Source organism: Salvelinus alpinus, chromosome 4, assembly GCF_045679555.1.
Source record: "Salvelinus alpinus chromosome 4, SLU_Salpinus.1, whole genome shotgun sequence".
Taxonomy (NCBI): Eukaryota; Metazoa; Chordata; class Actinopteri; order Salmoniformes; family Salmonidae; genus Salvelinus; species Salvelinus alpinus.
Genome location: NC_092089.1, coordinates 41,826,608 through 41,853,351, shown reverse-complemented (window position 1 = coordinate 41,853,351; position 26,744 = coordinate 41,826,608). Strand labels below are relative to the sequence as shown.

At 44.6% G+C, this 26,744-nt stretch overlaps 1 protein-coding gene across 1 annotated transcript in view; it reads left to right on the top strand.

Annotated features, from left to right (window-relative positions):
* Positions 1–24,826, top strand: part of LOC139573564 (dynein axonemal heavy chain 5-like) — a 72,057-nt gene extending 47,231 nt beyond the window's left edge. Inside the window, 36 exon segments of the mRNA XM_071397167.1 lie at positions 412–588; positions 964–1,168; positions 2,992–3,134; positions 5,553–5,687; positions 5,944–6,066; positions 6,235–6,448; positions 6,721–6,944; positions 7,422–7,620; positions 7,975–8,147; positions 8,440–8,570; positions 8,916–9,069; positions 9,209–9,476; positions 9,731–9,962; positions 10,295–10,409; positions 12,910–13,086; positions 13,637–13,840; positions 14,076–14,255; positions 14,411–14,548; positions 14,642–14,777; positions 15,021–15,337; positions 15,538–15,693; positions 16,410–16,592; positions 17,799–18,042; positions 18,722–18,836; positions 19,114–19,304; positions 19,442–19,563; positions 19,807–19,956; positions 20,159–20,404; positions 20,820–21,039; positions 21,331–21,536; positions 21,672–21,875; positions 22,152–22,367; positions 22,714–22,926; positions 23,021–23,173; positions 23,346–23,577; positions 23,841–24,826. Of these exon segments, the coding sequence (XP_071253268.1) occupies positions 412–588; positions 964–1,168; positions 2,992–3,134; positions 5,553–5,687; positions 5,944–6,066; positions 6,235–6,448; positions 6,721–6,944; positions 7,422–7,620; positions 7,975–8,147; positions 8,440–8,570; positions 8,916–9,069; positions 9,209–9,476; positions 9,731–9,962; positions 10,295–10,409; positions 12,910–13,086; positions 13,637–13,840; positions 14,076–14,255; positions 14,411–14,548; positions 14,642–14,777; positions 15,021–15,337; positions 15,538–15,693; positions 16,410–16,592; positions 17,799–18,042; positions 18,722–18,836; positions 19,114–19,304; positions 19,442–19,563; positions 19,807–19,956; positions 20,159–20,404; positions 20,820–21,039; positions 21,331–21,536; positions 21,672–21,875; positions 22,152–22,367; positions 22,714–22,926; positions 23,021–23,173; positions 23,346–23,577; positions 23,841–23,992 (6,648 nt within the window). The 3' untranslated portion in view covers positions 23,993–24,826.
* Positions 24,827–26,744: the final 1,918 nt, after the last annotated feature.

The following is a 26,744-nucleotide window of genomic DNA, read 5'->3' as shown; positions in this document are numbered from 1 at the left end:
TTAGTTTTGGTTATGTTGAGGGATATCTTTGTCTGTGTGTGTATATTTGTGTATGTGTGTATATTTGTGTATGTGTGTATATTTGTGTATGTGTGTATATTTATCTGTGTGTGTATATTTGTGTATGTGTGTATCTGTGTGTATCTTTGTGTATTTGTGTATGTGTGTATCTTTGTCTGTGTGTGTATATTTGTGTATGTGTGTATCTTTGTCTGTGTGTGTATCTTTGTCTATGTGTGTATCTTTGTGTGTATCTTTGTCTGTGTGTGTATCTTTGTGTATGTGTGTATCTTTGTCTGTGTGTGTATATTTGTGTATGTGTGTCTCTTTGTCTGTGTTTGTATATGTGTGTATATTTGTGTGTGTGTATCTTTGTCTACATGTATACATGTGTGTTTTGTCCCCATGCAGGGCTGGCTCAAGAAGCGTTCCCGTCAGGAGGGAGAGGTGCTGAGGGGGCTGTTCTCCTCTTCCTTCCCCGAGCTCTACCAGTTCACTGTTCGCTGTCTGGAGTACAAGATCGACATGCTGGAGGCCTTCGTCATCATGCAAAGCATCAACATGCTGCAGGGCCTCATCCCTGCCAAGGTAGACACCTGAAACCTCCATACTCCAACCATATTAAAAACCCTGCAGAAGGGGGATCATATCCTTACATCACTGAGCTCTATGAATACTGTTGGAGTGAATTGCCCCCACATTCCTCATAGAGACAAATTGGAACGTTCTAATGCCTAACTGATTTAATTAATCCTGTCATTGTGTTTCCTTAAGCACTCTTTTCAATTACTGTTGTACTGTAACTCTCTGGACTCTGCATCTATGTGAGGGTGGATTTCCATTTCCCTTTACTGTAGGTGACTGTTTAATTTGAGTACCAAGTAGGAAATATAGTAGATATAAAGATGTAGAAGGGCTTTGGTACAGTATTTTGTGTTGATAGTGACTGTTGTTGTGTTCCAGGAGCAGTGTGGGGAGGTGTCCAGGCAGCATGTGGAGCGTCTCTATGTGTTTGCTCTCATGTGGAGCATCGGAGCTTTACTGGAGCTGGAAGACAGGAGGAAGATGGAGAGTTGGCTCCGTGGAAACGACAACATCCATCTGGACCTCCCAGATATACCATCAGACAGCGAGGACACCATGTTCGACTACCACGTCACTACAGACGGTGAGGGGTACATGTTCAGTAGACAGACTCCACAAACTCACAGCACACACTCAGTCCTCTTTTTACTGTTATGGAAGATACAGTGAACAAAACAATTAACACAACATGTAAAGTGTTTCATGAGCTGAAATAAAAGATCCCAAAAATGTTCCATATGCACAAAAAGCTTAAGTTGACATGTCTGTTAGGGAGCATTTCTCCTTTGCCAAGATAATCCATCCACCTGACAGGTGTGGCATATCAAGAAGTTGATTAAACAGCATGATCCTTACACAGGTGCACCTTGTGCTGGGGACAATAAAAGGCCACTCTAAAATGTACAGTTTTATCACACAACACAATGCCACCGATGTCTCAAGTTTTGAGGGAGCGTGGAATTGGCATGATGACTGCAGGAATGCCAGAGCTGTTGCCAGAGAATTTAATGTTCATACCATACTGTACCATAATGTCGTTTTTGAGAATTTGGCAGTACGTCCAACCGGCCTCGCAACCGCATGCCACGTGTAACCACGTCAGCCCAGGACCTCCTCATCCGGCTTCTTCACCTGCGGGATTGTCTGAAACCAGCCACTCGGACAGCTGATGAAGAATTTCTGCACAAACTGTCAGTAATTGTCTCAGGGAAGCTCATCTGCGTGCTCGCCGTCCTCACCAGGGTCTTGACATGACTGCAGTTCGGTGTCGTAACCGACTTCAAATGCTCACCTTCGGTGGCCACTGGCACACTGGAGAAGTGTGCTCTTCACGGATGAATCCCGGTTTCAACTGTACCGGGCAGATGGCAGACAGCGTGTATGGCGTCGTGTGGGCGAGTGGTTTGCTGATATCAACGTTGTGAACAGAGTGCCCCATTGTGGCGGTGGGCTTATAGTATGGACAGGCATAAGCTACGGACAATGAACACAATTGCATTTTATCAATGGCAATTTGAATCCACAGAGATACTGTGACGAGATCCTGAGGCCCATTGTCATGCCATTCATCCGCTGCCATCACCTCATGTTTCAGCATGATAATGCACGGCCCCATGTCGCAAGGATCTGTACACAATTCCTTGAAGCTGAAAATGTCCCAGTTCTTCCATGGCCTGCATACTCACCAGACATGTCACCCATTGTTTGGGATGCTCTGGATCGATGTGTACAACAGCGTGTTCCAGTTCCTGCCAATATCCAGCAACTTCGCACAGCCATTGAAGATGAGTGGGACAACATTCCACAGGCCACAATCAACAGCCTGATCGACTCTATGCGAATGAGATATGTCGTGCCGCATCTGCTCACACCAGATACTGACTGGTTTTCTTATCCACACCCCTCCTTTTTTTTTAAAGGTATCTGTTACCAACAGATGTATATCTGTATTCCCAGTGATGAATTTATTTCAAATTACTGATTTCCTTATATGAACTGCAACTCAGGAAAATCTTTGAAATTGTTGCATGTTGTGTTTATATTTTTGTTCAGTGTAGATCATAAGTTCATATTGATCTTTCACAGTGCTCTTGCTCAATTAAAAATATCACCATCAGATCTCTCATTAAACCATCAATATGCGTTAAATTCACCTGCACAGCTGATGTTGGTGTTACCTTAGTCCTACTTGCTACCAGTCTTTCATGATATGTTCACCCTCCGGTGGGTATTATCATCAGAAAAATGTTGTCCTTTTTGAGCAGAATAAGGGTAATTTATCTATTTGACAGTCATTCTGTACAACTGAACGAAAGTATTTCCAGCTGAGGACATCGTGGATGGTGTTCATGATGCTCGTATTTGTTTTTCAATGACTTATTCTTGTATGTCCTCCTATGTGTGCAGGTCAGTGGATCCACTGGAACACACGGGTAGAGGAGTACGTCTACCCATCAGACCTCACCCCAGAGTACGGATCCATCCTGGTCCCCAACGTAGACAATGTCCGCACTGACTTCCTCATCCAGACCATCGCCAAACAGGGCAAGGTGGGTGTCCATATTCACAAAGGGTCTCTGAGTAGTAGTACTGATCTAGGATCAAGTCCCCTTTGTACACTATATATACAAAAGTATGTGGACACCCCTTCAAATTAGTGGCTATTTCAGCCACACCCATTGTTTGACATCTCCATAGACAAAGATTGGCAGTGAAATGGCCTTACGGAAGAGCTCAGTGACTTTTAACGTGGCTGGAGTGGTGCAAAGCTCGTCGCCAGTGGACGGACACTAATCTGGGTTTGGCCGAATGCATAGTGCCAACTGTAAAGTTTGGTGGAGGAGGATTTATGGTCTGAGGCTGTTTTTCATGGTTCGGGTTCAGCCCCTTAGTTCCAATGAAGGGAAATCTTAACGCTACAGCATACAATGACATTCTAGACGATTCTGTGCTTCCAACTTTGTGGCAAAAGTTTGGGGAAGACTCTTTCCTGTTTCAGCATGACAATGCCCTCGTGCACAAAGCAACCATACAGAAATGGTTTGTTGAGATCGGTGTTGAAGAACTTGACTGGGCTACATGGAGTCCTGACCTCAACCCCATCGATCACCTTTGGGATGAATTGGAATGCCGACTGCAAGCCAGGCCAAATCGCCCAACATCAGTGCCCGACCTCACTAATGCTCTTGTAGCTGCAGCAATGTTCCAACTTCTAGTGGAAAGCCTTCCCAGAAGAGTGGAGGCTGTTATAGCAGCAAAGGGGGACCAACTCCATATTTAATGCCAATGGTTTTGGAATGAAATGTTCAATGAGTAGGTGTCCACATACTTTTGGTCATGTAGTGTATATACAGTGCATTCAGAAAGTATTCAGACCCCTTACCCTTTTCCACATTTTGTTACGTTACAGCCTTATTCTAAAATGTATTAAATGTATTGTTTTCCTCATCAATCTACACACAATACCCCATAATGACAAAGCGAAAAGAGGTTTTTAGAATTTGTTTTACCAATGTATTAAAACAATAAAACAGAAATACCTTATTTACATAAGTATTCAGACCTTTTGCTATGAGACTCGAAATTGAGCTCAAGTGCATCTTGTTTCCATTGATCATCCTTGAGAGTTTTCTACAACTTGATTGGAGTCCACCTGTGGTAAATTAAATTGATTGGGCATGATTTGGAAAGGCACACATCCATTTATATAAGGTCCCACAAAAACCAAGCCATGAGGTCGAAGGAATTGTCCGTAGAGCTCAGAGACAGGATTGTGTCAAGGGACAGGTCTGGGGAAGGGTACCAAAAAATGTCTGCAGCATTGAAGGTCCCCAAGAACACAGTGGCCGCCATCATTCTTAAATGGAAAAAGTTTGGAACCGCCAAGAGCTTCCAAGAGCTGGCTACCCGGCCAAACTGAGCAATCAGAGGAGAAGGCCCTTGGTCAGGGAGGTGACCAAGAACCCAATGGTCACTGACAGAGCTCCAGAGTTCCTCTGTGGAGATGGGAGAACCTTCCAGAAGGACAACCATCTCGGCAGCACTCCACCAATCAGGCCTTTATGGTAGAGTGGCCAAAGCCACTCTTCAGTAAAAGGCACATGACAGCCCGCTTGGAGTTTGCCAAAAGGCATCTAAAGGACTCTGACCATGAGAAACAAGATGTTCTGGTCTGATAAAACCAAGATTGAACTCTGGCAACAGAGTTCTACGGTAAAGCATCGTGCTTGCAGCATCATGCTGTTGGGATGTTTTTCACCGGCAGGGACTGGGAGACTAGTCAGGATCAATGGAAAGATGAACGGAGCAAAGTACAGAGATCCTGGAACAAAAACCTGTTCCAGAATGCTCAGACCCTAAGCACACAGCCAATACAAAGCAGGCGTGGCTTGGGGACAAGTCTCTGAAGGTCCTTGAGTGGCCCAGTCAGAGCCTGGACTTGAACCCGATCGATCATCTTTGGAGAGACCTGAAAATAGCTGTGCAGCGACGCCCCCATCCAACCTGACAGAGCCTGAGAGGATCTGCAGAGAAGAATGGGAGAAACTCCACAAATACAGATGTGCCAAGCTTGTAGCGTCATACCCAAGAAGACTCAAGGCTGTAATCACTGCCAAAGGTGCTTCAACAAAGTGCTGAGTAAAGGGTCTGAATACTTAAGTAAATGTAATATTTCAGTTTTCATTTTTAATACATTTGCAAAAAAATATATAAAATAATAATAAGTATTGGGTCCATTTTAGAATAAGGCTGTAACGTAACAAAATGTGGAACAAGTGAAGGGGTCTGAATACTTTCCGAATGCACTGTATATTCTTATTATAATCTAAACTGATCCTATATCAGCAATCCTGTTCTGAGTGGACACGTATTGTTAATTAGGCTTGTATGTGGAGGATAAATTACCCCCCTAGCCATGTGATCATGGTCAGATCCTCAAGAGTAATCCCTTCCTCGTTTTGTCGCAGGCTGTGTTGTTGATCGGAGAGCAAGGCACAGCCAAGACCGTCATCATCAAGGGATACATGTCAAAGTACGACCCCGAAACTCACATGGCCAAGAGTCTCAACTTCTCCTCCGCCACAACTCCACTCATGTTCCAGGTATTACACCTCCAAAACAACACCACACACTTCCTGCTCTTTACTCTAACTTTTCAAGTTTTAGATGGGTAGGACTTTCTAAGATCAGTTGTGAATGAATGAAAATGTTTTCCAGTCACTTGTCAGAAGGTTTATCTGACTACTTCAGGTCTATGCGTCATTTATTTACAGTAACAATACTTCAAATGTGTGTTTTGTTCCTTTATTCACTGTCTGTAAAGATGAAACACTCAACCCAATCTTTCTTTCTTTCCAGCGGACTGTGGAAAGCTATGTGGACAAGCGGATGGGCACCACCTACGGCCCTCCTGCAGGGAAGAAGATGTCCGTCTTTGTGGACGACATCAACATGCCAGTCATCAACGAATGGGGAGATCAGGTCGGACTCAAACTCAGCACTCATTAAATCACCATAGCGAAAGCCCAAAAATTTTAATTTCCCCATTTGTTTTCCTGGGAAACCTTACCATATGAAATTGCAATCCGAGAGTGTACAGCTTATTCTGCCTTTTTACCTAATTTCCTAATTTGACTCACCCCATTTTAGGTCACCAATGAGATAATCCGCCAGCTGATGGAACAGAATGGGTTCTTCAATCTGGAGAAGCCGGGGGAGTTCACCAATATAGTGGACATCCAGTTCCTGGCAGCGATGATCCACCCAGGGGGAGGCCGCAACGACATCCCCCAGAGACTGAAGAGGCAGTTCTCCATCTTCAACTGCACCCTGCCCTCCAACGCATCCATCGACAAGATATTTGGTGGGTTTGGCTCCTTAATTAAAAACTCTGGAATTGCATCTGTGTGGAGACTCTGACCATGTAACTTGAGTTACCTGTACTACTTCTCATCCATTGACACTGGGCTTGTTTGAATTTTGACTATATTAGATATCTATATATACATATATAATTACACCATTATATATATCTCAATAAAAACACTATTTTCTTTAACTTATTTACCTCAATGCTTCACCCACCTTCATGTCGTCAACCCCTTTTCCCCTCACCTCATTTCTTTCCCTGACCAGGAGTCATCGGGACAGGACACTACTGTGCCCGGCGAGGCTTCACAGAAGAGGTGCGTGGAACTGTGGCCAAGCTGGTGCCGCTGACCCGTCGGCTGTGGCAAATGACCAAGGTCAAGATGCTGCCCACTCCGGCCAAGTTCCACTACATCTTCAACCTCAGAGACTTGTCCAGAGTCTGGCAGGGCATGCTCAACCCAACCGCTGAGTTGGTCAACTCTCTTACTGTGAGTCCATTAAAACTTCTAAAGAGAATTTCCGGTAACACTTTATTTGGACAGTCCATCTGTAGATGCTCTACAGACTATCAGTAATATTTCAACTATCCCTAACCTTAAACTTAACCTTTACCCTAACCCTTATTCTAAACCTAACCCTTACTGTAACCTTAGCAAGCAGCTGCTTATCAACAGATAGTTTGTTGATAGTATGACATGCTCTACAGATGGACTATCCGGACTATCCAAATAAAGTGTGACTGAATTTCCTCTTGAAATACATTAACATAAAAAATCTATCAGTCAGTCCAACACAACTAGAGGAATAAATATCAAAAGGTTTCTCACTGGATCCAAAGGTCTGAATGAACTTCTGTCCTAAGTTACAGTAAGATTCTAGACATTTAATCAGCAGTCGTTCTGTGAATGTAGACTTAACATTTCCATGAGATAAAGTTAGTTTTATTTTGACCCTGAATGCTGTAGGTGTTGCTTCAGCTGTGGAAGCATGAGTGTAAGCGTGTGATCGCAGACCGGTTTACCATGCCAGAAGATGTAGCCTGGTTCGACAGGGCCCTGGCCAAGCTAGTAGAGGAGGAGCTAGGAGAGGAAGAGAGGGCTGTGGTCGACTTCGGAGTAGACGGCTACTTTGTTGACTTCCTAAGAGATGCTCCTGAAGCTACAGGTATAGCCAGAGCACCAGGTACTGTATAGCCCCTTCACATACATACACTGTATCTATCCCATGATCCTGCATGAGATAAGTCATTTACAGTTTCTGAACCCATATTGTCTATATTAAATATGTGCTGTATTTTTCTACCTTGTATTAAGGTTATGTGAATAAATAAAATAATTATATTATAATGATATTACATGAATATATACAATAATAAATACAAAATAAATGTTTTATTTAAATTCAAAGTGCTTCAATATTGCCAAACCAAGAAAAACTAGCTGCGTGCTACATTAGCAGAGAGTTGGATCATTTGAATGAATAATCTGGCATTGACAATGACTCCATTTTTCCCACCAGGTGAGGAGCCAGAGGATACAGACTTTGAGATGCCCAAGGTGTATGAGCCCATCGAGTCGCTTAAGAGCCTAATGGACAGGCTCAACATGTTTCTTGGCCAGTACAACGAGAGCATCAGAGGAGCTGGCATGGACATGGTGTTCTTCAGAGATGCTATGATACACCTTGTCAAGGTAAAGGGAAACTGTCATTATGTTCCCCTATAGGTGTTCATGAGCAATTATTACCACCTTTGTCATGCATTATAGTGCATTGTGTATAGATCATAAGGTATTTTAAAACATGCTTAAATCACATTACAAAGAGGGTGTTCATTAAAAGTATTACTAAACATTCACATTGGAAGCTTTTGAAAGGCTTAGCTATCTTAAAGTCAGTCCCCAATGAGTGTACGCATCAAATCACTTGATATAAGAACGGAAAAGGTCTCTCCCACTAACACTCCGCCTGTCTGTCTGCCTGTAGATCTCCAGGATCATCCGCACCCCCAGAGGGAATGCCCTTCTAGTAGGAGTGGGGGGATCAGGCAAGCAGAGCCTGACTAAACTGGCTTCCTTCATCGCCGGCTACAAGACCTTTCAGATCACACTAACACGGTACAGACACACCCTCCAATGTCTATACTAGCATACTACTACATACTTCATACTAAGTAGTATGCTAGGAAGGGCATTGGAACAGACACACGGTCTCATACAGTCCCTCTACAACTGTAACAGGCGTTTATCATGTATTGAACGTGGTCATGCAGTTCTGTTGTCCTCCTGTAGATGGTAGCTTTGCTTACATTTCTGCAATTTGTCTTTTCTCGATTCCTCACGTCCCCTATCCTCGCCTACTTCTCGAAACGCATTGGAGGAATGGAGGAAATACTCATTGTGAAAAATATGTATTTTCACACCTTCGCTATCACCTGTAACATGCCTGTGTTCTGTCCTCAGTTCGTACAACACTGCTAACCTGATGGAGGATCTGAAGGGTCTGTACAGGACAGCAGGCCAGCAGGGAAGAGGCATCAGCTTCATCTTCACTGATAACGAGATCAAGGACGAGTCTTTCCTGGAGTACATGAATAATGTGTTATCATCAGGAGAGGTCAGCACATTGATCACATGAACACACGTAAAACATTAGAGCATTTTCAAGAAATTGTGTCAATCTGTGTTTGAGAAAAAAACATCGCACTCCATTATAACTTGGATAACTGTTGTTGTATATTGTGCTGATTTCTCAGGTGTCGAACTTGTTTGCTCGAGACGAAATTGACGAGATCATCAGTGACCTCGCACCAGTCATGAAAAGAGAGTTTCCTCGGCGACCACCGACCAATGAGAATCTCCATGACTACTTTATGAGCAGGGTCAGACAGAACCTACACGTGGTTCTCTGCTTCTCTCCTGTTGGGGAAAAGTTCCGGAACAGAGCCCTGAAGTTCCCTGCCCTCATCTCCGGCTGCACCATGGACTGGTTCAGCCGCTGGCCCAAAGATGCTCTGATCGCAGGTGTGTGTGTGTGTGTGTGTGTGTGTGTGTGTGTGTGTGTGTGTGTGTGTGTGTGTGTGTGTGTGTGTGTGTGTGTGTGTGTGTGTGTGTGTGTGTGTGTGTGTGTGTGTGTGTGTGTGTGTGTGTGTGTGTCCGCTGGTGTCCATTTGTGGGTAAGCATGTGTTTTCGTCTCTGTATGCGCACATACAGTATAAATGTACACTGCACACTTTAATAGTGATTTGCTTCAATCTCCAATCTGTTTACTCTCCAGTTTCAGAGCACTTCCTGTCTACCTATGACATCGACTGTTCGACCGTGGTGAAGGGGGAGGTGGTGCAGTGTATGGGCTCCTTCCAGGACGGCGTGGCAGAGAAGTGTGTAGATTACTTCCAGAGGTACCGCCGCGCCACGCACGTCACTCCCAAGTCCTACCTCTCCTTCATCCAGGGATACAAGACCATCTATAAGGAGAAGCACTCCGAGGTGCAGACACTGGCACACAGGTAATTACAGTACTTCCTTACTCTCTTAATGCTCTTCGTTCCTATGTGGAACATGCGGCTTCACAGTACACCATGGTCTAATGGTAGATGTTTTTCACAGCATTTATCTATCGTAATGCTGTGTGTCTATCACATGATTTAATATAATACTAGTATTATATAGTATTTTATATACCAATATATGGTGTACACTGTGCTATATCACTCTCTTAGTATTCTGCCTTTTAGTCATAGTTTACTCATTAATATGTGTTCAAGAAAGATTAGACAGAACTTACCTGGTATACTTGTATAATACAATGATTGCTGATCCCATTCTGTTTCCCCATCAGGATGAACACAGGTCTTCAGAAGCTGAGGGAGGCCTCTGTGTCTGTAGCATTACTCAGCAAAGAGCTGGAGGTCAAAGAGAAGGAGCTGCAGATCGCCAACGAGAAGGCAGACATGGTGTGTGTGTGTGTGTGTGTGTGTGTGTGTGTGTGTGTGTGTGTGTGTGTGTGTGTGTGTGTGTGTGTGTGTGTGTGTGTGTGTTTGGTATATGCTACTCCTCTATCTCTTGTTTCCCAGCAACAGACTTACCAAATACCAATACCAGAACTTTGAAGTGTACATATACTGAACAAAAATATAAACGCAACATTCAAAGGTTTTACTAAGTTACAGTTCATATAAGGAAATTTGTCAATTTGGAGGGGATTGGTCGCCAGGCCCACCCACTGGGGAGCCAGGCCCAGCCAAATCACTTTTTCCCAACAAAAAGGCTTTATTACAGACAGAAATAGTCCTCAACACCCCCACCCCCTTAGACATCCCGTAGGTGAAGAAGCTGGATGTGGAGGTCCTGGGCTGGCGTGGTTAAGATTATGAAGCCGCTTGGACGTACTGCCTAATTCTCTAAAAGGAAGCTTATGTAGAGAAATTAACATTAAATTATCTGGCAACAGCTCTGGTGGACATTCCTGCAGTCAGCATGCCAATTGGACACTCCCTCAAAACTTCAGACATTGGTGGCATTGTGTTGTATGACAAAACTGCACATTTTAATATCAAATCAAATCAAATGTATTTATATAGCCCTTCTTACATCAGCTGATATCTCAAAGTGCTGTACAGAAACCCAGCCTAAAACCCCAAACAGCAAGCAATGCAGGTGTAGAAGCACAGTGGCTAGGAAAAACTCCCTAGAAAGGCCAAAACCTAGAAAGAAACCTAGAGAGGAACCAGGCTATGAGGGGTGGCCAGTCCTCTTCTGGCTGTGCCGGGTGGAGATTATAACAGAACATGGCCAAGATGTTCAAATGTTCATAAATGACCAGCATGGTCAAATAAGAATAATCACAGTAGTTGTCGAGAGTGCAACAGGTCAGCACCTCAGGATTAAATTTCAGTTGGCTTTTCATAGCCGATCATTGAGAGTATCTCTACCGCTCCTGCTGTCTCTAGAGAGTTGAAAACAGCAGGTCTGGGACAGGTAGCACGTCCGGTGAACAGGTCAGGGTTCCATAGCCGCAGGCAGAACAGTTGAAACTGGAGCAGCAGCACGACCAGGTGGACTGGGGACAGCAAGGAGTCATCATGCCAGGTAGCCCTGAGGCATGGTCCTAGGGCTCAGGTCATCCGAGAGAGAAAGAAAGAAAGAAAGAGAGAAAGAGAGCGAGAATTAGAGAGAGTATACTTAAATTCACACAGGACACCGGATAAGACAGGAGAAATACTCCAGATATAACAGACTAACCCTAGCCCCCCGACACATAAACTACTGCAGCATAAATACTGGAGGCTGAGACAGGAGGAGTCAGGAGACACTGTGGCCCCATCTGATGATACCCCCGGACAGGGCCAAACAGGCAGAATATAACCCCACCCACTTTGCCAAAGCACAGCCCACACACCACTAGAGGGATATCTTCAACCACCAACTTACCATCCTGAGACATGGCCGAGTATAGCCCACAAAGATCTCCGCCACGGCACAACCCAATTAAGGGGCGCCAACCCAGACAGGAAGACCACGTCAGTGACTCAACTCACTCAAGTGACGCACCCTTCCTAGGGACGGCATGGAAGAGCACCAGTAAGCCAGTGACTCAGCCCCTGTAAAAGAGTTTGAGGCAGAGAATCCCAGTGGAGAGAGGGGAACCGGCCAGGCAGAGACAGCAAGGGTGGTTCGTTGCTCCAGTGCCTTTCCGTTCACCTTCACACTCCTGGGCCAGACTACACTCAATCATAGGACCTACTGAAGAGATTAGTCTTCAATAAAGACTTAAAGGTTGAGACCGATGCGCCTCTCACATGGGTAGGCAGACCATTCCATAAAAATGTAGCTCTATAGGAGAAAGCCCTGCCTCCAGCTGTTTGCTGAGAAATTCTAGGGACAATTAGAAGGCCTGCGTCTTGTGGCCGTAGCGTACGTGTAGGTATGTACGGCAAGACCAAATCGGAAAGATAGGTAGGAGCAAGCCCATGTAATGCTTTGTAGGTTAGCAGTAAAACCTTGAAATCAGCCCTTGCCTTAACAGGAAGCCAGTGTAGGGAGGCTAGCACTGGAGTAATATGATCACATTTTTTGGTTCTAGTCAGGATTCTAGCAGCCCTATTTAGCACTAACCTAAGTTTATTTAGTGCTTTATCTGGGTAGCCGGAAAGTAGAGCCTTTTATTGTCCCCAGCACAAGGTACACCTGTTTGATCATTCTGTTTAATCAGCTTCTTGGAATGCCACACCTGTCAGATGGATGGATTAACTTGGCAAAGGAGAAATGTTCACTAACATAGATTTAAAAAAATGTGTGCTCAAAATTTTAGAGAAATTATAAAAAAATAAATCAACTTTATTTCAGCTCATAAAACATGGCACCAACACTCTTCATATTGCATATTAACTGTTGCTTTATGCAAAAGATGCACCTCACTTCCTGTCTCTCTTGTGATGGTTTGTTGTGTCTCAGGTGTTGAAGGTGGTGACAGTGAAGGCCCAGGCAGCAGAGAAGGTCAAGGTGGAGGTCCAGAAGGTCAAGGATAAGGCTCAGGCCATAGTGGACAGCATCTCTGCTGACAAGGCCTTCGCTGAGGAGAAGCTGGAGGCTGCCAAGCCAGCCCTGGAGGAGGCTGAGGGTGCACTACAGGTCTGTTGGGAGGGGCCTGGGGGGTGTGAGTGGGTGACAAGGGGGTGACAAGGGGGTTCTTCTGAGTGTGTTTGGTGTGTCCCTCTCTGACCATGGATGCATTTGATTAAGCTGGAATTTACACTTTTGAGACAATTCCATTGGTTCCATTGTACCCCAAAAAAACAGAATCAGTTTTGACAAATGTATTTGACCCAAGTCTTGTCCTTCAACATCAGGGGTGGGCAGCATACGAGCCCAGTCGCCCAGGAGAGGTTGGAGTAAAAACATGTTTTATGATTATCTTGGGTTAAAAAACACTCCAGGCCACTCTTGAATGTCAAACTATATAGAAAGTATGTAAAAAATATAATGGACCTATATGTTTTAAAATAACTGCCCTTTTTCTATGCCGCAAATTGCCCTCCGCTGAATTTTGAAATCCTGACGTGGCCCTCGAGCTGAAATGATTGCCCACCGCTCAATGTGGTAGTTCTCTCAGGTGAGAATATTTAATGAACGCTCCCTCAGTTACTCATGTAGTTGTATTCCTTCCTCATGTATTCATCAGACCATCAAGCCGTCGGACATTGCCACGGTGCGGACCCTGGGTCGGCCTCCCCACCTCATCATGAGGATCATGGACTGTGTTCTGCTGCTGTTCCAGAGGAGGGTGAACACGGTGAAGATCGACCCGGAGAAGAACTGCACCATGCCCTCCTGGCAGGAGTCCCTCAAACTCATGACTGCTGGGAACTTCCTGGGCAGTCTGCAGGTAGGAAACAGATGGCCAGCATCTAAGTAATATTACTTAGATAAGCAAATCAAGTATTACAGTGTGCAGGTACAACTTCTACATCCTGTAATATTACTACACTGTGCATTTCTACAGTAACATACTACACTATAGACACTGCACTACAGGCACATATGACCAGGAAATCAACTTCAGTGGTGATGCAATGGCAGCTTGCTTTGAGATCTCCGACTCTGTTGTCTCTCTCTAACAGCAATTCCCCAAAGACAGTATCAATGAGGAGATGGTGGAGCTACTGCTGCCCTACTTCGACATGCCAGACTACACACTGGAGACGGCCAAGCGCGTGTGTGGAAACGTGGCTGGTCTGGCCTCCTGGACCAAAGCCATGGCCTCCTTCTTCTCCATCAACAAGGAGGTGCTCCCATTAAAGGTGGGCCTAACCCAGGTGGTGTTGTGTAACACCACCCACCTCTCTGATAACCTTTGACATGTGTACCACAAACTTGCTAATTGATTTCTTGTTTCCAGTACATTTTGTTGTCCCTGAGTGTCCAGTTAATATTTGATACTGTACTTACCTCTTAGGCTAACCTGGCAGTGCAGCAGAACCGGTTGGCCATAGCCAACATAGACCTGCAGACGGCCCAGGCAGAGCTGGATGACAAGCAGGCAGAGCTGGATGTGGTCCAAGCAGAGTATGAGAAGGCCATGCTGGAGAAACAGGTACTGAACACCTCTTATCTCAATGCCTTAGATTAAAAAATAAATACAAATATTCTGTTAAAAATATATATTCTCTCTCTGCCTCTCTCTCAGACTCTGTTGGAGGATGCTGAACGCTGCAGACACAAGATGCAGACGGCCTCCAGCCTCATCAGTGGTCTGGCTGGAGAGAAGGAGCGCTGGACAGAGCAGAGCAAAGAGTTTGCCGCCCAGACCAAGCGCCTTGTAGGTGGGTTCATTCAACCCTTTTTTCTCCGCCTTTTTTACAGTAATAACAGGGCGAACTTTCCCAAAAGCTTCGTATGACCTTTTGTCCATTGTCTACAATTCTCGACATCTTATTTTTTGGGGGAGATGCTCCGGGTGCTTCTGTACCATATTTTTCAATGCGTATTAGTATTTTATCTGTAGTTATGCTATACAGTAGGATGGAGGCGTGAACCAACCTATGTGTGCTTACTTCCTGGTTCAGGTGACGTCTTATTGGCCACAGCCTTTCTGTCCTACTCCGGCCCCTTCAACCAGGAGTTCCGGAACCTTCTCCTGACCGACTGGCAGAGGGAGATGAAGACCAGACACATCCCGTTCGGGAACAACCTCAACCTGACCGAGATGCTGATCGACGCACCTACAGTCAGCGAGTGGAACCTTCAGGGCCTGCCCAACGATGACCTATCCATCCAGAACGGGATCATCATCACCAAGGCCTCACGCTTCCCTCTCCTCATAGACCCTCAGACCCAGGGCAAGATCTGGATAAAAAATAAAGAATCCAGGAATGAGTTGCAGGTTGGACTGCATTCATTTTCACACTATTCTCTCCCATAACTATGCCCTCCCATTGTCCAGCCGATAGATTTTGTATGTTTCTGAACAGCGCTTACACTAGGCTTAGGCCTAACTAACCTTTGGATCTGTCAGATCTTCCTTCTTGGTAAAAAACTATGTGTAATGCTGTGTCAGTAATGAGACATTTCTGTGGTTCCCAGATCACCTCCCTGAACCACAAGTACTTCAGGAACCACCTGGAGGACAGCCTGTCTCTGGGGCGCCCCCTACTGATCGAGGACGTAGGGGAAGAGCTGGACCCGGCACTGGACAACGTACTGGAGAAAAACTTCATCAAGACGGGCTCCACTTATAAGGTATGTACTATTATCCTAACCACATTATCAATCATCACATTATCAAATGAAACACATTATCGTTATGGGGTTATTATCTCTGGGGCTATTCTCTCTAATATAATACATAGAGAGCAAAATGTGTCCAAATGTTGTTATTGTCATAACCTTGTTCGGTTCAATGTTCTCTACCTATAAGGTACTTTAAATACCCCAATTCATGTTGTTAAGTTCATAAGAATACAATATAAAAATCGCTGACACAATTCAAACCAATGAAGGTTCAAAACTTTAAAGCCAATTATCTCTGAATCATCTTTTTGCAGATAGAACCTTGTAGTCCCAAGCTCTCGACATTCATGTGGCCTATGTGCTATATTTACTCTTATAACAGTTACTGCGGGCAAACATTTGCTTGGTACGTTTTTCTGGTTGCAAACGACGTCACGGAAATATGTCATAATCCCGTTCAGCAGGATTGAAGGTTTTGGAACGTTCAGATAGAAATAGGCTACAAAGATCAAACATGCCTCTCTGACATGTAAAATGAGGAATCACATCAGCTCTATTCATGGCATTTCTATCTGCAACGTTCAAGAACTCCCTTCATAACTGTCTTTCTCTCTTCATAACTCTCTTTCTCTCTTCATAACTGTCTTTCTCCCTTCATGACTGTCTTTCTCCCTTCATGACTGTCTTTCTCCCTTCATGACTATCTTTCTCTCTTCCTGCACCAGGTGAAAGTGGGAGACAAGGAGGTGGATGTGATGGGGGGGTTCCGTCTTTATGTGACGACCAAGCTCCCCAACCCAGCGTACACCCCAGAGATCAGCGCCCGCACCTCCATCATAGACTTCACTGTCACCATGAGGGGTCTGGAGGACCAGCTGCTGGGACGGGTCATCCTCACTGAGAAACAGGTCAGGAACCACGTCCAATCATATGCTTATGAAATCATGGATAAAAACATTTGAATGTATCAATAAAAGGTCATTTTGTTGTACTTGTTTAATAGTGACCCTTTATTAGAATTGTACATAATGACCGTGACCACCCATTTTGAAATGCACTGAATCAAATAAACACAGAGAGCATGAACCCAGCCAGGTCTGTATGCAGAGAAGTGTTAAAAGACCTGAAAAATGACCCCCAAAATCAGTGTCTGTCTGAATGGTGTGCCTGTTTATCTCTTGCTGTTGGTCTGAATTCTCTTGTTCTGAGCTGTGTCTGACCGGTGTTTCTGCCTGTTGGAGAAGGAGCGTACAGACCTGCTGGAGGATGTGACGGCCAACAAGAACGTTATTGTCTGAACAGTGCTCTTATCTATCCCTGGTATATCTAGGAGTTGGAGAAGGAGCGTACAGACCTGCTGGAGGATGTGACGGCCAACAAGAACGTTATTGTCTGAACAGTGCTCTTATCTATCCCTGGTATATCTAGGAGTTGGAGAAGGAGCGCACAGACCTGCTGGAAGATGTGACGGCCAACAAGAACGTTATTGTCTGAACAGTGCTCTTATCTATCCCTGGTATATCTAGGAGTTGGAGAAGGAGCGCACAGACCTGCTGGAGGATGTGACGGCCAACAAGAACGTTATTGTCTGAACAGTGCTCTTCTCTATCCCTGGTATATCTAGGAGTTGGAGAAGGAGCGCACAGACCTGCTGGAAGATGTGACGGCCAACAAGAACGTTATTGTCTGAACAGTGCTCTTATCTATCCCTGGTATATCTAGGAGTTGGAGAAGGAGCGCGCAGACCTGCTGGAGGATGTGACGGCCAACAAGAACGTTATTGTCTGAACAGTGCTCTTATCTATCCCTGGTATATCTAGGAGTTGGAGAAGGAGCGCACAGACCTGCTGGAGGATGTGACGGCCAACAAGAACGTTATTGTCTGAACAGTGCTCTTATCTATCCCTGGTATATCTAGGAGTTGGAGAAGGAGCGTACAGACCTGCTGGAGGATGTGACGGCCAACAAGAACATTATTGTCTGAACAGTGCTCTTATCTATCCCTGGTATATCTAGGAGTTGGAGAAGGAGCGTACAGACCTGCTGGAGGATGTGACGGCCAACAAGAACATTATTGTCTGAACAGTGCTCTTATCTATCCCTGGTATATCTAGGAGTTGGAAAAGGAGCGCACAGACCTGCTGGAGGATGTGACGGCCAACAAGAGGAAGATGAAAGAGCTGGAGGACAACCTGCTGTATCGTCTGACCTCTACCCAGGGTTCCCTGGTGGACGACGAGAGCCTCATCATCGTCCTGGGCAACACCAAGCGCACCGCCGAGGACGTCACACAGAAACTACAGATCTCAGCCGAGACCGAGATCCAGATCAACACAGCTAGAGAGGAGTACAGACCTGGTGAGTTGGTTGTACTGTGGTTAGGGTAGAGTTATTCTCGGTACAGACCTGGTGAGTTGGTTGTACTGTGGTTAGGGTAGAGTTATTCTCGGTACAGACCTGGTGAGTTGGTTGTACTGTGGTTAGGGTAGAGTTATTCTCGGTACAGACCTGGTGAGTTGGTTGTACTGTGGTTAGGGTAGAGTTATTCTCAGTACAGACCTGGTGAGTTGGTTGTACTGTGGTTAGGGTAGAGTTATTCTCGGTACAGACCTGGTGAGTTGGTTGTACTGTGGTTAGGGTAGAGTTATTCTCGGTACAGACCTGGTGAGTTGGTTGTACTGTGGTTAGGGTAGAGTTATTCTCGGTACAGACCTGGTGAGTTGGTTGTACTGTGGTTAGGGTAGAGTTATTCTCAGGACAGACCTGGTGAGTTGGGTGGGTTGTATGGTACCAGTTTGTTTTAGGGTAAGGATCAAAACATTTTGGGCTCTTTTTTGATTGGCTGACCAACCAATCACAGTGCTCTGCTGGATAGCAACTGGCACTAACCACCTTGTGTTGACTGTTCTTCAGGAGCAATCTGTTCCTCACACTTTTTCAGTGGCAAGTTTGTTTGAGCAGAGCTGGATGTATGATAATATAGAATGAGCGTTGTCTGTCACTCACTGTCAGCCTGTGTGTTATTGTGCTGTTACAGTGGCCACCAGAGGCAGCATCCTGTACTTCCTCATCACTGAGATGTCCATGGTTAACGTCATGTACCAAACGTCACTACGACAGTTCTTGGGAATCTTTGACCTCTCTCTGGCCAGGTACAGTAGCAATACACTTTTTTCTCATACTGAATAACATATATTTGTATTTATGTATTTCATTTGAATTGTTGGTCCTCAGATGTGGTTCACTCATTTTATGTAAACATTGAATGATTAGTGAATTGATAAGTTACACTGGGGGATTTGTGGTTTTGCATAACCTTTTGTGTAGTTGTAGGAGTCGCCTGATTCTTGAAGTATAATATCTGAAACCATAGCAACAGTTATATTTTAATATTAACATAATAACCATCACACTATGCCTTCTGAACAGATCAACCAAAAGTCAAATTACCAGCAAGCGAATAGCGAACGTAATTGAGCACATGACCTTTGAGGTGCACAAGTATGCAGCCAGGGGTCTGTATGAGGAGCACAAATTCCTGTTTACCCTCCTGCTGACGCTGAAGATCGACATGCAGAGTAACCGTGTGAAACACGCCGAGTTCCTCACCCTCATTAAAGGTGTGAAACAAACTCCGGCCTCCAATTAATTCCACCAATCTGTAGTCCACAGTTACTGAAATGTTGAATAGCAAAATGTTGTTCATTGCTCACAGACCATTGACTTGGAAAGAACATCCTCTGTCTGTCCTATGCAGGAGGTGCCTCTCTGGATCTGAAGGCTTGCCCCCATAAGCCTGCCAAGTGGATCTTAGACATGACTTGGCTCAATCTGGTGGAGCTCAGTAAACTGTGGCAGTTCTCTAATATCCTTAATCAGGTGTGTTCCCCATGCGGTGCTTTCTTACACTGCTACTTCATGTTGTCCCACTCTCTAATACCCTCCCTCAATAAGTCTGTTTCGTGGCCCCCTAAATAAGTATGTTTCATGGCCCCCTCACCCTGGTAAACCCCCCTATTCATTGTAGTGTTCCTCTGATTACAGTGCTCCTTTTACTCCTCTAAGCTCTGTCACATATGGCATTGAACTAGTCATTGTACTGAGCTGTGTGTGTCTGTCCAGATCTGTTTTAATGAGAAGCAGTGGAAGGCATGGTTTGATAAGGAGGCCCCTGAGGAGGAGGTGATCCCTAATGCATATGACCAGAGCCTGGACTGTTTCCACCGCCTGCTGCTCATACGCTCCTGGTGCCCAGACAGGACCATCGCACAGGTACACCGGTAACTCTCATTGAATGATTAAGTAATTAATAATCAATCAATCAATCCAAGACATAATCCTTTATGAAATGTCTACTCTTTTTGGTATTTTCATCAAAGCTTTGGACTGAGTTTTAGAGAGTATTTCTACTGCATATTTCTTGAATCTAGTAGCAGGTGACTTTTTAACTAATGCTTTACCTGTTATCCTCCAGGCCCGTAAGTACATCATGGACTCGATGGGAGAGAAGTATGCAGAGGGAGTGATCCTGGACCTAGAGAAGACGTGGGAGGAGTCAGACCCCCGGACCCCGCTCATCTGCTTCCTGTCCATGGGCTCAGACCCCACCGACTCCATCATCGTCCTGGGGAAGAGGCTGAAGATAGAGACTCGCTATGTCTCCATGGGCCAGGGACAGGAGGTCCACGCACGCAAGCTGCTCCAGCAGACCATGGCCAACGTGAGTCCTGAACACAGCATTACAGTACACACTGACTGGACTCCTAACAGTCAAGTTATAATTATCCTCGTCCCCAGGCTATTGCGCTTAGTGAGGAAGTCTGGAGAGTGAAACTAACTTATTAGGAATCAGCGTTCTGCCATGAATTGTGGTCCATGTCATCTCATTTGTAATCAAATTGGGAATTCAAATTGCGATAGGGATGGAATATGAATTGAAATTGAACCAATGTGTTAATGAAAATGGATGTGATTGATTTAGACTGTATTAAAAATGAAATGGACTAACACCACATGCATCTCCCTCACATTATTAATTTAATTACATAAGGACATTAGTAATGAATCACTCTCGCAATATGGACAATTAACTATGTATTATATTATTTTGTATTTTATCCCGAATGCACACACAGGGTGGCTGGGCTTTGCTCCAGAACTGCCACCTGGGCCTGGACTTCATGGATGAGCTGATGGATACTGTGACAGAGACAGACGCCGTCCATGAGACCTTCCGCCTGTGGATTACTACAGAGGTCCACAAACACTTTCCCATCACACTGCTGCAGATGTCCAACAAGTTCACTAATGAGCCTCCGCAGGGACTGAAGGCAGGGCTGAAGAGGACTTATGGAGGTGGGTCACACCACAGTTCACACATACATATGCATGCATGTGTACGCACCTACACAAACACACACATTCACCCCCGTTTCTTCCGGTTAACCCTAAACCACAACCCTACCCTTAACACTTAATCTAGTTTCATGTCCAAATCCTGGTTCAACCTTAGTCTCAACCACAACCCTAATCCTAACCCCAGCATCATGTCCACATCCCAGTTCAACCCTAACCCTAGATTCACGTCCATTTCCCGGTTCAACCTTAGTCTCAACCACAACCCTAGCTTCTTGTTTGTTGCCCCAGGCATTAACCAGGACCTGCTGGATGTCAGTAACATGGTCCAGTGGAGGCCCATGCTGTATGGGGTGGTGTTCCTCCACTCTACGGTCCAGGAGAGGCGTAAATACGGCCCCCTGGGCTGGAACATCCCCTACGAGTTCAACCAGGCTGACTTCAACGCCACTGTGCAGTTTGTTCAGAACCACCTGGACGACATGGACATCAAGAAGGTAGGTGCAGAGACGAGAAGCTCCTGCTGTAACTAAGTAAAGATCTATCTTTACTTCTACTGTTAGTACTGCTACCTGTCTTCCTATGTAAGATGTGTCTGTTCCTGTGATGATGGTAGTCTGACGTCTCCCCAGGGTGTATCCTGGAATACAGTGCGCTACATGATCGGGGAGATCCAGTATGGCGGTAGGGTGACAGACGACTATGACAAGCGTCTGCTCAACACCTTCGCCAAGGTCTGGTTCAGTGAAAACATGTTTGGACCTGACTTCTATTTCTACAAAGGCTACAGCATTCCCAAGTGTACCAACGTGGACCAATATCTGACATACATTCAGGTCAGTCCATTTTTCACACTCAAAGTCTCTCCTGCAGTTTACAGTGCTGTGTAACATTATATTGAATTAATGTAGTCAGACTGCATGAAGATGTGTGCTGTATACATTATGTGCAGCATTGAGACATTTGGTAACACTTCCTATGAATACCTTGTTCATAATGCATTATAAGCACTTATAACACCTTATGAGATATCCACAATGCATTACACGGTTTACTGTAGTTTGGTAATGCACAGACATGCAGACTCTAATCCTATGTATTTTCCCCTGCAGGGCCTACCGGCTTACGACACTCCAGAGGTGTTTGGCCTGCACCCCAATGCTGACATAACGTATCAGAGCAAGCTAGCCAAAGATGTCCTGGACACCATCCTGTCCATCCAGCCTAAGGACAGCTCCAGTGGCGGAGGGGAGACCAGGGAGGCCATTGTGGCCAGGCTAGCTGACGACATGCTGGAGAAACTACCTCCAGACTACGTACCGTTTGAAGTGAGTAGCACTGGTCTGGAAATAATCACCCATGATTAATACAGTGCTGGCCATTAGAAATATTATTTCCCATAATACCTTGCTGCAGCAAGGTAGATCGTTAAAAAACTCTCACAGGATGACACCAAGTCATCTAACAATAACCCATGCAATAAAATTAATTTCATTAATATACCCCATAGTGCAATGAGATGCACTTTGAAGGTAATGTTTTACTGCAATACAGGTTTACTTTTTAATGTTCAGAACTGTGTTATGCATTTGCATTCCCATATGTTAAGAATCAAATCAAATAAACATTTATTTAAAGTGTAATTTCACAAGAACGTGTTTTCAATATATCCAGGTGAGAGAGAGGCTACAGAAGATGGGTCTGCTCCAGCCCATGAACATCTTCCTGCGTCAGGAGATAGACCGCATGCAGAGGGTCATCGTGCTGGTCAGGAACACGCTGACCGACCTCAAACTGGCCATCGACGGCACCATCATCATGAGTGAGAACCTACGGGACGCGCTGGACTGCATGTATGACGCACGCATCCCCTCACGTTGGAAGAAGGTATGTTTATTACTGCCTCTGGGTACACATTTATTCAGTTTTCTACGCATGTATTCCGTGTTATATTTTCTGCTTCTGTACTTCTTTGTTCTAGGCGTCATGGGCCTCCAGCACTCTAGGGTTCTGGTTTACTGAGTTGCTGGATAGGAACCGTCAGTTCCAGGCGTGGATCTTTGAAGGACGGCCCAACTGTTTCTGGATGACAGGGTTCTTTAACCCACAGGGCTTCCTGACCGCCATGAGACAGGTACAGACGGCACATTCACACATTCTAATGCAATCACAATTGAACATACTTACTGACCTGGCTAGGCCACTGAGGTTATATTTAGAGGTTGCACACACACTACACAGTCATAGTTGATCATGAAGCTACAAAGACAAAGCCAGTCTATGTAACTCTGTTTTTGTGTGTGTAGGAGATCACTCGTGCAAACAAGGGCTGGGCTCTAGACCGTATGGTGCTGTGCAACGAGGTGACCAAGTGGATGAAGGATGACATCACCCAGCCGCCCTCTGAGGGGGTGTATGTGTACGGCCTCTATCTGGAGGGGGCGGGCTGGGACAGGAGGAACTGCAAACTCATCGACTCTAAACCCAAAGTGTTGTTTGAGATGATGCCTGTAGTCAGGATGTATGCTGAAAATAATGGTGAGTACTGTAGTCAGTAGTTACTGTAACTTCCTAGAGACTCATTGAACAGTATCTCATTTAGCTGCGCCTTGTTTTCATCTATACGTTATATGTTGAATATGTCAGTGGGAATGATATAGAACTTTTAGGTCAATAACAATGTGGTCTTCAATGGTTACAGTATGTCAGACCTACTGAATGGACAGCATGCAGTGAAAAAGAAACTAATGTGATCATTGTGTATAAGTAATGGATGTTTATCGTTGCTGTGGTCATTTCAGGTGTCAAGGATGCCCGGTTATACTCCTGTCCCATATATAAGAAGCCTGTAAGGATGGACCTGAATTACATTGCTACTGTGGAACTGAGGACTGCTCCACCGCCTGAGTACTGGATACTACGTGGTGTGGCGCTGCTGTGTGAAGTCAAATAACCCACTTCTATATTGTATAATAAGCCTACATCTTGGAGTGCAGTGTTTCAGTGGTTAAAGGGGCAATCTGCAGTTCAAACAACAACAAAGTTGACACCCCATCATTGTGTTGTTAAACAGCTGAGGGATGTGGCTGGAGAAATGTAACCTTTAAGGATTAAATGAGGGAAGTGTCATCATTTAGATTATAGTGGCAAGCTTCCGTAATAACAAAGTTGCACCTATCACTGGGTTGCAGGAATTATAGAAAAATAAAGTTGCACGCACTATCTATACCCCCAATTATTGAACGTCTGAACTATTTTGGGTGTGCGTATACTTATTTATTTTACTTGAAGGAATAATTCTAAATGTCCTTATTTTTGTACTCACCATAATATGGTTGTTACTAGACTAATATACATTGGTAGATGCTGTATTGCTGCATCTTTGTACTGTACCTGTTAAGAAAATGTTCATATTTCAGTCATTATAGATTTAGAATTCTGAGACAGAATATAAATGATAAATGTAACATATGAATATAAAAACACAACAAAAGCAGTATAAAAAAGATAAATCAGAATGATTAAAGCAAGAGAGCACCAGCACATCTACACATCAACATGTAGATTATCCCACTGTCTTATCTTCCTAAATATGTTACATAATAAAATAAAATAAATACTATTCCAGGCTGTATCACAACCGGCCATGATTGGGAGTCCCATAGGGCGGCGAACACAATTGTCCCAGCGTCGTCCGGGTAAGGGTTTGGCCGGGTTAGTCCATCATAGTAAATAAGAATTTGTTCTTAACTGAGTTGCCTAGTTAAATAAAGGTTCAATAAAAATGTATGAGAATCTGTGATGTCATCAGCCTCCACCCTTGCTTGAGGAACAATAGAGAAGCACTAGAGAACAAAAGAGGAAAGGCCCACCCCCCACAGGCCCCAGGCTTGGGATCAATTCCATTTAAATTCCAGTCAATTCAGGATGGACGCTGAAATTCCAATTATTTTCAATGCTTTTCAATTAGGAACATTTTGAATTGGAGTTTGGTATACTTTCTGAATTGACTGGAATTAAAATTGAATTGACCCCAACCCTGAAAGCAACACAAAAACATCTTCCAACTCACATGTACATCCTAAAACATATCCAGTGACCAATAGCACTGAAAACACACCTCAAACATGTTAACTTATTACAAGCGCACATAGTAAGATGTTGAAACACAGTTTAAGAGGATTCATTCATTATTAACCTCATGTAAGATGGTTTCTTACTCTGAAAGTAGTCTATGAGCTAGGATAAACACAGTTGCCCCATCAATCCTATTGGTTTTTATCTAGCCGTGGTTAAAGTTAGCTGAAATGTGTGTAGTGGCTGTTTAAAGAAATACGAGACATGGATTACAGTTTTTCCTGGCTCATAGACTAATTACAGGGTAATGAACCATCTAACGTTGTAAAATACCGAAATTATCCTTTAAATGGGTCCCAAAACACATCCAGTGAAAACTAGCACATGTGAACAGTCACAACTGTAATAAAATATCCAATTAGTTTAGCTGTCTTCCCAACTGTCCTGCAATCAGATCAGTGAGTCACACATCAACCAGAGAGAAAGGAGGAAGGACAGAGGGGTCTGGTTGCAGTCTCTTGCTCCCCTCCTGCCCCACTCCATCCCTCTGTGGTCCTCTTCTCTCCCCTGTTGGACTCTCATCCTCCTGAATACTGTCCTCTCCCCTCATCCTCCTCTTCCTGAATGCTCTCTTTCCACCGGCCTTCTTTGGCACAGATGTATCAGTGCACGCCTCACCTCTTGGTTACGGATGGTATAGACGACAGGGTAAATGCACCATTAGTAACACAAACAATGTGTTGAGACAAGTGAAGGGGCAGAGTTTGCTCGTGTAGTTGCAGACGGGTAAGACAGTAGATTATTGGCACCAGCTGCAGTAGAAACAGACAGAGGTCGAAGGCTAAAGTTCTACGAGCACGGTGGTTGTCTTGTTGGAGGGCCACAACAGCCCTGCGTGCCTCATTGTACATACGCACAAAACAGAGGCAAGTAATTCAGAGTGAAAGAGTTGGGGTGATGATGGGAGGGCCATGGAACAGTGCCTCTTGCACAGGACTAAAGCTCACAGATGCTCTCACAATTCTAGACTCACATAGCAGCCCTGCAGTGGCTCTATTAAATGCACCATGTGTGTCCCATGTTGAGCTGGACCAGTGATTATTACCAACAATGGCACTCAGTACCCAGACTAGCGGCAAGGCAAGCCACACATGCGTGGATGTCATTATGCTCAGCTAGTGGATGCTGTAGCAAATAAACACATATCTTTCTATTTCCATGAGGGGCAGAGTCATCTGAATGCTCCAAAGGATGGTACACATAATACTAAAATGTTCCATGCACCACCCCGATAATCACAGTACGTTGGAGCAGAAGAGAGTGCAAGACAAAGAATGCTGCAATGAAGCTATGCAAAAGACCACATATCAGCTGAAAATTTAACAAAGTGTAGAACGGTGTCACCAATCCAATGAGTAGGTTCATCACCAGAGAGAAGAGAAAAATAACGACAAATCTGAAAAATATATATTTTCCCTGAAGCGATGTGCTGGAAAAAAAAGGCAGACAGATCCATCATGTCTTGCTCCTCTTGAAATGTTGTCCTGTTCAGAAGGTGAGGTTTAGAGGGAGCATTCAGTACTGTTTTGTTACCATCAAAGCCCCATATACTTACTACCCACCACTGC